The sequence below is a fragment of the Ranitomeya variabilis genome, chromosome 5, assembly GCF_051348905.1.
Source record: "Ranitomeya variabilis isolate aRanVar5 chromosome 5, aRanVar5.hap1, whole genome shotgun sequence".
Lineage (NCBI taxonomy): Eukaryota > Metazoa > Chordata > Amphibia > Anura > Dendrobatidae > Ranitomeya > Ranitomeya variabilis.
Genome location: NC_135236.1, coordinates 343550322 through 343562764, shown reverse-complemented (window position 1 = coordinate 343562764; position 12443 = coordinate 343550322). Strand labels below are relative to the sequence as shown.

Here is a 12443-nt window from a genome sequence, read left to right as displayed (position 1 = left end):
CCAGAAGAGGACGGCACCGTATAAAGATGGGAGGCGCCGGACCTGGACCACCAGCGGGACCGCCCCTAGGTGAGTATAATCTAACCTCTTTTTCTCATCTTTCAGGATACATCGGGGGCTTATCTACAGCATTACAGAATGCTGTAGATAAGCTCCTGATGCCGGTGGGCTTAGCTCACCATTGATTTTGGGGTTGACAGATTCCCTTTAAGTAACAGAGATGTAGGAAATCAGCAGCATCAAAAACTCACCAAAATCTCATCGTGGGAACATAGCCTAAGACGCTAAGTTTTTGACACAGCAAAAATACGAAAGGTCAAAATCTCATAGTGGCCACCCAGCCTAAGCTGTCTATATAAAGAGTTCTGCTTCAGATCATAAAGGATTTCCATTTCATAGCACAATAGTAAATAAAGTGCATACAATCATGCCGTATCTGAAGGGTCACATGTGGCAGAGTGACATATCATTAGACGTTGGCTGGTGGGCATGGGTATTTTGGTAACACTTTTGCTCTTCATGATTCACGGCTGAATAAACAGAAATCTGCAGTGCTGGCTGCTGTAATAGACCACCTCCAGACAGTTCCATTAGATAAGGCAGATCTGCTGCCACTCCCTATTGATCGCTGCAGTGAGGGGCTGGAATCTTTGCTATGGAGCTCAGCAATAAATCACTGGCCGCTGATTTATAGTGCAGGCTGGGAGTAGCAATACAGCAGCAAGCACACATACATGAGCTGTCCTGTGAAGTCACACTCCTACAAGGACACATGCACCTACTAGCAAAAATGTTAAAGTAATATTCCAAATCCTTGGGGTTAGAAAAGCCCTAGATTAAAAAAGGAGCCTCTTTTTTCTCCACTAAACTGTACAGTATTGCAGATCAGCTCAAGCTGAGAGGAATTACAACAGTAGAAATCGCCTAATGCATTCCTGAAAAAAGACCACGTTCCCACAATGAGTATTTGGGGAGTTTATGATTTCTGCACCTATTTGGCTGGGTGCCCATGATCCAGAACTAGCAGCGCTTTGGACGCAGCGTATGTTCACTGCCTTCTATTGAGTGCAGGTAAATCCGCATGTGATCACTGAACCGCGCAGATTTACCGCATCCAATACAGTCTATTGGTGACATTTCTCTTACAGTGAATTGCGTCTCTGCAAGATAAATAGACATGCTGCGGTCTGGAGAGACGCCTCCCATATCCGTCTCCGCGGTTGATCCACAGGCGTCTGTGCACGCATAGTGGATATGCGATTTCTTGAAATCCCATCCACTGTGCTGTAACATCTGGCCGCTGAATAAATACACAGTGTCCAACCCGCAGAAGTTACGGATCGTGGGCATGTACCCTTACTTTCTGCAATTTGGCTTTGACAAAACTTTATTAATATAGTCATGTACAGCCTATATGAGTTTTTATTGCAATTTTTACCTGCGTATTTTTCGCATCTAGTGCAAGTATGGGGAAATTCTGCACGTAACACTCAGTGTACCCGCAAGTGAAATGGACATGTTGCATGAAAACACTCACAGGTCAGTTTACGCTGCATAAATAAAGGGTAGTGGGCATGAGCGGTTTTGGAGCAGCAAAAATCTGCAACATAAAAACTGTTCCAAAAACTCATTGTGGGAACTTAACCTTAGGCCACGTTCACACGTTCAGTATTTGGTCAGTATTTGACATCAGTATGTGTAAGCCAAAACCAGGAGTGAAACAGCCAGAGGAAACGTATAATAGAAAATGGTAGTTACCTGCCGATAACGGTATTTCTCTGATCCCATGATGGCACCACGGAGAGAGGGGTCCGCCCCCAGGGACAGGAAACCTACAGGTGAAAAAGGGCGTACCTCTCTCCCACATCAGTTGGTTTACAGAGCCTTATACAGAACTTCAGCTGCAACTCAATATTTATGCAAATTAAACAACCTATTTAACTTAATAGAAGCACCGTGACTAAAATTAATTACTATTATATTATCCAGTGCACACCTGTGTGTGAAAAAGGGAGGGAATATACGGGTGCCATCATGGGATCAGAGAAATACCGTTATCGGCAGGTAACTACCATTTTCTCTATCCCCATGATGGCACCACGGAGAGATTTGAATAGATAGCGCTATTAGGGAGGGACCACTGCCTCTAGAACCCTTCGCCCAAAGGTAGGATCAGAGGAAGTCAAGTCTAAGCGATAATGCTTAAAAAATGTAGACTGGGAAGACCAAGTGGCCGCTCTACATATCTGTTGTATTGAAGCGCCAGCTCTCTCCGCCCAGGATGATGCCACTGCTCTGGTCGAATGAGCTTTTATGTTCTCTGGGATAGCTGTCCCACAGGATGAGTAGGATAGGGCGATGGCGTCTCTTATCCATCTTGCTAACGTTGCTTTCGACGCTTTTTGTCCTTTGCGTGGACCCTGGAAGCAGACAAACAGAGCCCTATCCTTCCTGCACTCCCTAGTGGCTGATAGATACCTAACTAGACACCTTCTTACGTCTAGGGTATGCAGTGTTTTCTCCCCCTCATTTTTAGGTTTGGGACAAAAGGAGGGTAAAGAAATTTCTTGCGTTCTGTGAAACTGTGACGCTATTTTAGGGAGATAAGCTGGGTCGGTTTTTAGAATGACTCTGTCACCAAGTATTTGAGTAAAAGGCGGGCATGAAGATAACGCCTGTATATCGCTGACACGGCGAGCTGAGGTTAGGGCCACTAGGAGTGTGGTTTTCAGAGACAGGATCTTTAGAGGGACTTCTGTCAGGGGCTCAAAGGGAGGTTTGGTTAGAGCGTTTAGTACGAGGTTTAGGTCCCATGGGGGAGAGTTGTGGAGGGGAATGGGTCTGGACCTAGATGAGGCTTTAATAAATCGCATGACCAAACGATTTCTGGCCAGATCGTGATTATACAGAGCTGCTAAGGCTGCCACCTGAACTTTTAGAGTACTTGTAGCCAAGCCTCTTTCCAGGCCTTTCTGTAAAAATTCAAGGACTTTCCCAATAGGAATTTCCCCGGACGGGTCTGCCCCTGATACCGATATGAATTTTTTCCACACTTTCCCATATATTCTAGTGGTTACGGGTTTTCTACTTTGTAATAGAGTGGACACCAGGTTAGGAGAGAACCCTTTGTCTCTTAGTAACCTCCTTTCAAAAGCCACGCTGTCATGTGTAAATTTTTCACATTGGGGTGAAACACTGGGCCCTGGGACAGAAGTTTCGGAGTGTCTGGTAGAACCCATGGACTTGTTATGGACATTTTTCTTAGCCAAGAAAACCATATTCTGCGGGGCCAGAATGGCGCTATTAGTATCACTGTAGATCTCTCCTCCCGAATTTTCCTCAACACTAAGGGGATGAGTGACATTGGAGGGAACGCGTAGGCAAGGTGATAGTTCCAAGGAATTGTCAAAGCGTCTAGAGCTACAGGGTTCCCCCGGGGATCGATTGAGCAGAATGTTTCTACTTTGCGGTTTTTGCTGTTCGCGAATAGGTCTATTACTGGTAGGCCCCAGAGATTCACGATCTGATCGAAGACCGATTGGTTTAGCTCCCATTCTCCCTGTTTTAAGCATGTTCTGCTCAGGAAGTCTGCAGTTTGGTTTTCGGAGCCTTTTAAGTGGAGAGCTGTCAAGGACTTTAGACTGTGTTCCGCTATGTGGAGGATGGATTGGGTTACCTCCATCAGAGCTCGACACCTGGTTCCCCCTTGGTGGTTTAGATATGCCACAACTACTTGGTTGTCCGAAAACACTTTTACGTGATGACCGTGCAGGAGATATAGGAAGTGTGTTAGAGCCAGTTTTACCGCTAGCAGCTCTTTCATGTTGGAAGAGTCTGGCTCCTGACTTTTGTTCCAACTTCCCTGTGCCACCTGATCGCCTATATGAGCTCCCCAGCCCCAGGGGCTTGCGTCTGTTGTTAGAATCTTTTCTGTCGGTAGCGCCCAAGGAACCCCTTTGGCTAGATTCCCTGGGTCTGCCCACCATGCTAGGGAGTGTATTGTATTTGGAGAAATGGTTAACCGCCCGTCTAAATTTCCGTGCAGAGATATGCCTAAATTTAAGGTCTCCCATTGTAGATCCCGGGAATGAAGTTGTGCCCATTGAACTGCCGGAATACAGGCAGTCATAGAGCCCAGGAGGGACATTGCTCTCCTCGGAGTGGTCACTGGGGATACCGTCAGTTGTAATACGGCTTGTGTCATTTTTTGTACCTTTTCCTGAGGAAGATAACATGTCTGCGTGTTCGAGTCTAGGACTATCCCCAAGTACTCCTGTACCCGAGATGGCACCATTTTGGACTTGGATATGTTTAGCAGCCACCCTAGACTCGACAGGGAAGTAATGACCAGGTTCAACTGTTGTTCGCAGTGTTGAAATGAGTTTCCTACCACGAGTAGGTCATCTAGATAGGGAACTATTAGGATGTTCTGTTCCCGTATGTGGGCCATTACCTCTGACATTATTTTCGTGAATACTCGAGGAGCGATAGCTATCCCGAAGGGGAGAGCTCGGAATTGGAAGTGTTTGATCTCCCCCTGGATATTCACTGCCAGTCTGAGATATTTTTGGTAATCTCTGTGTATGGGCACATGGTAGTACGCGTCTCGTAAATCTAAAACAGTCATGAAACACTGAGGAAAGAGTATTCTCACGCAAGATTTTATTGTTTCCATTTTGAAATGTTGTATCTCCAGGAAACTGTTTAGTTTTTTGAGATTTATGATCGTTCTGTACGATCCGTCCGTTTTTTTCCGGAGAAAGAGGGGAGAATAGAACCCCGTGCCTCTTTCCAGGTATGGAACTTCTTGCAATACATCTTTCTGGATTAGGCTCAGAATTTCCTTCTGGAGAGCTGACTGTTCGAGTGACTGTTTTTGAGGCGTTACCATGAAGGAGTTGCCGGGAGGGACACGAAATTTGAATTTGAGGCCTTCTCGTATGATGCCTAAAATCCAAGGGCTGTTTGAAATTTTTTCCCAGGCTGGAAGAAACTTCGCTAGTCTCCCTCCGACCCGGGAAGTACCTTCATTGAGATTTTTTATTATCTGGAGGGGGGGTTTTGTTGAACAAGAAGCCCCTGTTTTTGTTTTTTCTGTCTTCCCATCCGTCTTTATTTCCTTTTGGAGGTCTTCTGCGCATGAACTTTCTGTTCCGAAAGGAGCGCCTATATGACTGGTTGGGGAACCCGGGAAAAGATTTCTTTTTATCTCCCGCTTTGTCGAGGATGTCGTCCAACGTTGACCCAAACAGAAATTCACCCTCGCAAGGTATTGAACAAAGCTTGGTCTTTGTCTGCAGATCCCCCGGCCAGCACTTCAGCCACAGGGCGCGTCTTGCGGCGTTTGAGAAGGAAGCCGACCTGGCTGACAATCTTGCCGAGTCCACCGAAGCGTCCGCCAAAAAAGCTGCTGCTCCTTTCATCATGGACACTGACTTTTGTAATGTCTCTCTTGGGACTTTCTCTTTTAGTTGAGAATCCAAATGCTCAAGCCATACCATCAGAGCACGGGCCGTGCATGTGGCTGCGATGGCTGGCTTTAGGCCCCCTCCTGCTGCTTCCCAGGAGTTTTTTAAGAAGGTGTCTGCCTTTTTGTCCATCGGATCCTTTAGAGTGCCCATGTCCTCAAAAGGCAGGGCGAACTTTTTAGAGGCCTTTGCTATGGCCACATCCAGTTTGGGTGCCTTGCTCCAGGATGAGCAGGCTGGGTCATCGAACGGGTACTTTCTCTTGGGGGTCAAGAGTACTTTCTTGTCTGGTTTCTTCCACTCTTTCTTGATCAAAGAATGAATTTTTTCATTTATTGGAAATACTCTTCTTTTCTTTTGTTCTAATCCGCCGAACATAATGTCCTGTGCTGTTCTTTTAGGGCGTTCGTCTACCAGACCCATAGTTGTTCTGATGGCCTTTATCAATGCGTCCGTCTCCTCGATGGGGAAGCAACTGCGTCCCCCCTCTGATGATAGTGAGGAGGTTTCGGATGTTGATGAATCATTAGAGTCAGATGTTTCATTTTCTGATTCGTCTATACTGGACTCGGGAGACTTATGACCTGATCTATGTTTTTTCCTCGGAATTTTAATGCTTTTGAGGGCATTTTCCACTTGATTTTTTATAAGAGTTTTTAGGTCTGATGCGAACGCCGGAGATTCCTCCTGGATGGTTTTTTCTATGCAGGGCCCGCATAGCTTCTTTTCCCATGAGGAAGATAGCTCTTCCGAACATATCGCACATACTTTGTGTTTTGATTTGGTTGTACATTTCCTTCCCTAAGAGAGAAAAGAAAAATAATCTCGTATTATGTTACCACTTCCACGTGGATCACTCACCCTTTACGGCTAAGAGATACTGTCTCTGGCCTCGGGACTGTATCCACTGGGTTTGTCGCTGGCCGAGTGTTTCCTCCAGAGACTCGGCTGCGTTGAGACCCTGATCGTCCGCTGCTGCTGCGTTGTTGGGATGAAGCGTTCCCCTTGCGCTGATGTTGTGAGCGCGGACGCGGTACTTGCTCAGGTGATGATTGTGCACATTCCTGTGCCTCTTGTGGTTCTTTGCCGCTCATAGTGGCTCCGCACTGCGTTTGCCAAAAGAGAGGGTTTTCCACACTTTCTCTGTTGAGAACGCCGTTTTTTAAACTTGCCGCCGGCAGAAGCGGTCATCTGCGCATGCGCGCGCGTCACTTCCGGTTTGCTGCACAGGCGTCCTATAGGGAGGATATTAGTGGGGACGCCTGTGCGCGCGTTCCAACGTTCCGCCCGAGCCCGTACTTCCGGTTTGGGCGGCGGTTCAGCGGTGACCTGCGGCGCTTATGCTCCAGCGCCTGAGATGGTAGTGTAGCCGCCGCTACCCCCATGCACCGATTAGCGGTGTAGAGGCTGTAACGGTGACCGCCGCCACCTGCCTCTTTCCTCCCCCTTTTTTTTTTTTTTTTTTTCCTTTGAGGAAGGCAGGCTCGGACCTTCTCACTGCCTTCCCCTGCAACACTCACCCGTAGGGCCCGCCGACCCCCGTGGTGGAGCTTCAGGGTCGGATGAAAAGGGGGGAGAAAACCTGCTGGACACAGCCGAGACAGGGCGCCCCCTGTCAGGAACCGACCGGCCAGCACCCTGGAATCCCACGAAGAATCCTTTAGGTACGTGCTGTAGGTTCCCCGTCAGGGACAGGAAACCAACTGATGTGGGAGAGAGGTACGCCCTTTTTCACCTGTAGGTTTCCTGTCCCTGGGGGCGGACCCCTCTCTCCGTGGTGCCATCATGGGGATAGAGAAACACGTCACCACTTCTGGATTTATCCCCACTCCTGGTTTTGGCTTACAGATACTGAGGTAAAAAACTGACCAAATACTCACGTGTGAATGTGGCCTTAGAGTCTTTACCAACCATAAACAATCCCATTAAATAATACCAGAGGGTGAAATCTTTGACAAATCAATAGCATTTACACAAAATAAACTGCAGGGAAATGAGCACAATGTGATGATAATTTTGCCACAAAACATTTGTCCAGAAATCTGCAGCATGTCAGTCTTGTATCTTTCTTTTCATTGTGGATGGAAATAGAGTATGTAGCACAACACAAAGCAGCCAGTGACACACGGAGACACACAAACCTCTGCTTCGGAGGCCACGTTACGCGTTGTTACTCCAACTGTATAAATTCCTCCAGTTGAGTCTTCATGAATCTTTATGTTGGACTTTTTGTTCCTGGCCTCAATGTCCCTTGTGGTGTCAAACAAATCAAGCACCTCTTCATTGTAAAGCTGAACACAAAAGTAAAAAAGACATGTATTAACAGAAAGATACAAGATAACTTAATGCATACATGCATGCCTGCAGCTATCAAGCTTTAGTCGCGGTGTTCTTTTACTGCCATTTTTCTATTTAGTGGAGATGGAAAAGCGACAAGAGGCAGTAGCCCGGACCATTATTGCTATTCCTCAGGGAACTCCGTTACATGTAATCACATTGTTAAGTGCCAAGAGATGAACGAAACAAACCTCCAAGAACTGAGCATTCACTTTAAAATCCGGTGGTGGGAGACCCTGTTCCAGTGCAGCTTGTTTCCTCTCACCAATTCTTCGGAACAGATGTTTTACGGCTCGGGGAATGATACCATGCTCTTCCTCAGTTATATTTACGTCAAACCCAGTTCCCATTGTATACGTCTTACCAGCTCCTGTCTAAATAATAAATGTACACTAATCAGGACCTTCAGAAGTAAATCGAATCATGTGGCAACATATACACATAGTACATATTTGTACAGTTAGTACATAGCTGAAATGAAATCTTACAAGGACATTTAAAAAAGGAACGGTCTTCATTTCTCGGATTAGCAACTTGCAGGTCTGGCACTTTCCGCCAATGACATATAATCTATTATACACATTATACATGCATACATGTTTCAATGTCACAAACATTTCTGGGACCAAGATGGTAGCAGCAGACCTTGGTTCTCCAAGCTATACCTTTTTGCTTTATTTAGCATTCCTTTTTATTAACAAGGTTACCCCAAATAAATAAATAAGCTCAGAAGTAATCCACACCATTATTTAACCATATCAATAAGGGGGAAAAAACATCACTCTCCATTGTAATTTTACCCTTTAGGCCGGTTTCACACGTCCTGATATTTGCGGTACCGGAGATATCAGTGTCCGTGTGATACATCCATGTGGAAACCGTGTGCCGCATCAAAACCACACGGACGACCGTCGGGAAGCAGCGCTACAGTAAGCGCTTGTGGTGCTGAAGCCGGCTGTCAACCGTTCATGAATGAAAAAAAACACGACATGGGGTCCCCCCCTATATTTTAAAACCAACCCAGCAAAACTCACAGGTGCGGGCTGCTATTCTCAGATTGGTAAGGGGCCATGGATATGGGCCCCCCCCCCCAGCCTAAAAACAGCAGCCTGCAGCTGCCCAGAAAAGGCATATCTATTAGACGCACCAATTCTGGAGCTTTGCCAGGTTCTTCCCACTTGCCCTGTAGCAGCGGCAAGTGGGGTAATGAGAGGTTAATGTAACCTTCCTATTGTAAGGTGACATTAAGCCAGCTTAGTAATGGAGAAGTGTCAATAAGACACCTCTCCATTACTAATCCTATAGTAGTTAAAGGGTTAATCAAGCACCACACAGTAAGAAAAGAATGAAATAAAACAATATACACAGTTTCTCCATATTAGTCTGCCATTCCAAGCAAAGCCCTTGATCTCCTGGAAAAAATGTCAAAATAATAAACAATATAACATACCTGTCCGGCGTAGTCAGTCCCACGCAGTAATCCATATCTAGGGGAATTTACAGTTTACAACCGGGAGCGCTGCTAATGCGACCGCTCCCGGCTGTAAACTACTGGTGAATGAAAGATGCTGGGAGCGGAGCTTCAGAGACTAGCGGTGACGTCACCGAAGCTGCACTCCCTGCCGGCCTGAACTAAAATGAACTCTTCAGCGTGGGAAAATGCTAGCTGTCACCAGTAGTTCACAGCCGGGAAAGGTCGCATTAGCACCACTCCCAGTTGTAAACTGTAAATTCCCCTAGATATGGATTACTACATGGGACTGACTGTACGCCGGACAGGTATGGTATATTGTTGGTTTATTACTTTGACATTTTTTCCAGGAGATCAAGGGCTTTATTTGGAAAGGCAGACTAATAAAGATGGAAAAAATGTGCATATTGTTTTATTTCATTAAAATACTTTTTTCTTACTGCGTGGTGTTTGATTAACTCTTTAACTACTATAGGATTAGTAATGGATAGGTGTCTTATTGACACCTCTCCATTACTAAGACGGTTTAATGTCACCTTACAATAGGAAGGTGACATTAACCCCTCATTACCCCACTTGCCACCACTACAGGGCAAGTGGGAAAAAATGGGCAAAGCTCCAGAATTGGCGCATCTAATAGATGCGCCTTTTCTCAGCAGCTGCAGGCTGCTGTTTTTAGGCTGGGGGGCCCATATCCATGGCCCCTTACCAGCCTGAGAATAGCAGCCCATACCTGTCCCCTGCTGCTCGCCGGCAGAGCAGAGGACAATGGATGAAAGCCGCATTCAGCATCACACGCAGGGGAACAGCGGCTTACAGTAGCGCTGCTTCACTGGCGGCCGTCCGTGCGCACGGAGGACAGTGTACACTGTTCTCCATGTGCACGTGTGCAGGACGTTTGGCGGGCCGTGTGTCCGGGTAAAAACGGACATGTCTGCTTGTTTTGCACACGGTCCGTCAAAACACGCTGACATGTGCATAGACCCATTCATTTGTATTGGTCTAAGTGTGTCAGTGTCTCCGGTACGTGAAAAAACTGTCACTACACATACCGGAGATACTGATGTGTGAAACCGGCCTTAGCCTGTATTCACTCATCCGCAGCTCTGGTCTCTTCTCTCTGTGACCAAAAAGCAGCCGAATCTCCCAGCTTCTACTAACTCCTTATCTCCTGTCTTCTGCCACTCTTCCCTCGCATACAACCCCAAAAATCCCACTAATAGCTGGATTACGTCCTTACCTATCTACCCAATATCCATTATCCAGCCCATCCAACCATCTGGCCAGCTATGATAATAGCTAAGAAGTAGATACTACATATTTCATATTTTCCTATTATCTCTTCTTATCTACCTACCTATCTAATTCCTACTTGTTGCAACTACTACACATGCTCCATGTCTCCTCTCATCAGGGTGGATAAAAATCAATGTTTTTTTAAAAAAATCAAAAAAATCGGATTTATTTGATTTAAATCGGATTTTTTTGATTTAAATCGGATTTTTTTCAATAAACTGCTTTTTGAGGAAAATATTTTACCATCCAAAGGTTCTTCCATCATGAGATAAAGCGGAGTTGTTTAACTCAGTAGAATAAAGGCTGTATATGTGTAACATTCACAATGCCATGCTCTTCCAGAGGTTTCTGTAGGATGCTGACTATCCAACAAGTTTGGGCATGTCAACTGAATGGAAAAAGAAACTAAACCAAAAGTGAAACCAAGCTAGAAGTGTGGAATTAAAGGGGCAGTATGAACAAAATGTGGAGGCTATTAATAGTTTATACAATTAAGACATGCTGCTTTTAAACACCTACCTATTGCCATATAGTAAAACAAAAAAGATTTTTACTTACTTTGGGGTCCCCCCCCTCACCCTGGTGTTAGATCGTTGCCCCTAGTTTCGTCCGTGTAACTATGGGCGCACATGCGCACTGCTCTCACTTCTCATTTTAATCGTGATTTATATTAAAAAAAACCTTTTGATTTAAATCAGTGATTTAAATCATGATTAAAATCATGATTTAAATCGATCCGATTTAAATAGAAAAAAATCTTTTGATTTAAATTGTGATTTAAATCATGATTTAAATCAGCGTGATTTAAATCAATCCACCCTGCCTCTCATTACCATACAGTATTGGTCTCCTCAATGTCAGTAGCTTTCCTGCTCATGTTGTGTCATTGTGATCTGAGCATGTGCGTCCATCACTAAGGGTGGACCTACGTTAAGCCACAGGAGAAACAGCAAGGTCACTATTCCACATGAAAATGCATTGTTTTGACAGAAGAATATTGAACATGCACCTCTTTTGACATGCTGTGTTGAACTTTGAATAATACTTTTAGTGGGACGACCCTCTAAGAAAAAGAGGGACAAGCTGTACATCAAGCATCCAATAATAGAGTGATTGTATGCAGCCTCCTGCCAGGGAAGGGTGTTTATCAGAGTACATACCAAGTGAAAGTAAGGGTGGCTGTGCTGACACTAATGGGAGGCATGTGGGCCAAAGGAAGACCTCACAAATTTACACTTTTAACACCAATGCTGGAATTCTTACTTGGCCATAAGCAAAGACTGTGGCATTGTATCCTTCAAAGCAGCCTTCGATAAGTTTCTCTGTGCACTCCATGTAGATGTCATCTTGTCTGGAGTCAATGTCAAAGACATAGTCGAAGGTGAATGCCTTATCTTTTCCTAGGAAGACTTGGGGTTCGCCAGGTGTCACACAAGTGCAAATATGACAACCCTCAATTTTTTCCTTGGCAAGCTGCGGGCGAATTCTGAAAGAATAAAAAATGAACAAGTTTAAAGCCAAGCTTTACAGAACTCCACGGTAATAACGCAGAGTGCCCTGTGACCGATTTCGGACAATGAATACAAACTATTCAGAAATATATGCCATGTACAGTAGGCAAACACACTTTACTATTACTTTATATAAAATCAATAACATTTCTGGAATTTTCAAGCACAGAAAATATAACTTTCTAACCTTTTCATCTAAACTAAGGCATATTAATGGAATAAGCAAAACAAAAAAAAGGAACATGTACCGTAATATCTGGGCCCACAGAGGTGAAGAGCATGCCGCAACCAACCAGATAAAGAATGGACAGACTCAAGTCATTAGGAACTACAGTAACAGGCAGCCCAATATGCTATTTT

General features: G+C 45.1%; 1 protein-coding gene across 10 annotated transcripts in view; it reads right to left on the bottom strand.

Annotated features, from left to right (window-relative positions):
- Nucleotides 1–12443, bottom strand: part of KIF21A (kinesin family member 21A) — a 227489-nt gene that overhangs the window by 125364 nt on the left and 89682 nt on the right. For all 10 annotated transcript variants that reach the window (XM_077264819.1, XM_077264822.1, XM_077264826.1 and 7 more), the window contains exons 2-4: nt 11836–12058; nt 7997–8179; nt 7610–7759 (exon numbers count right to left, since the gene is read on the bottom strand). In XM_077264819.1, coding sequence (XP_077120934.1) covers nt 7610–7759; nt 7997–8179; nt 11836–12058 — 556 coding nt within the window. The remainder of the gene's footprint in view (nt 1–7609; nt 7760–7996; nt 8180–11835; nt 12059–12443) is intronic.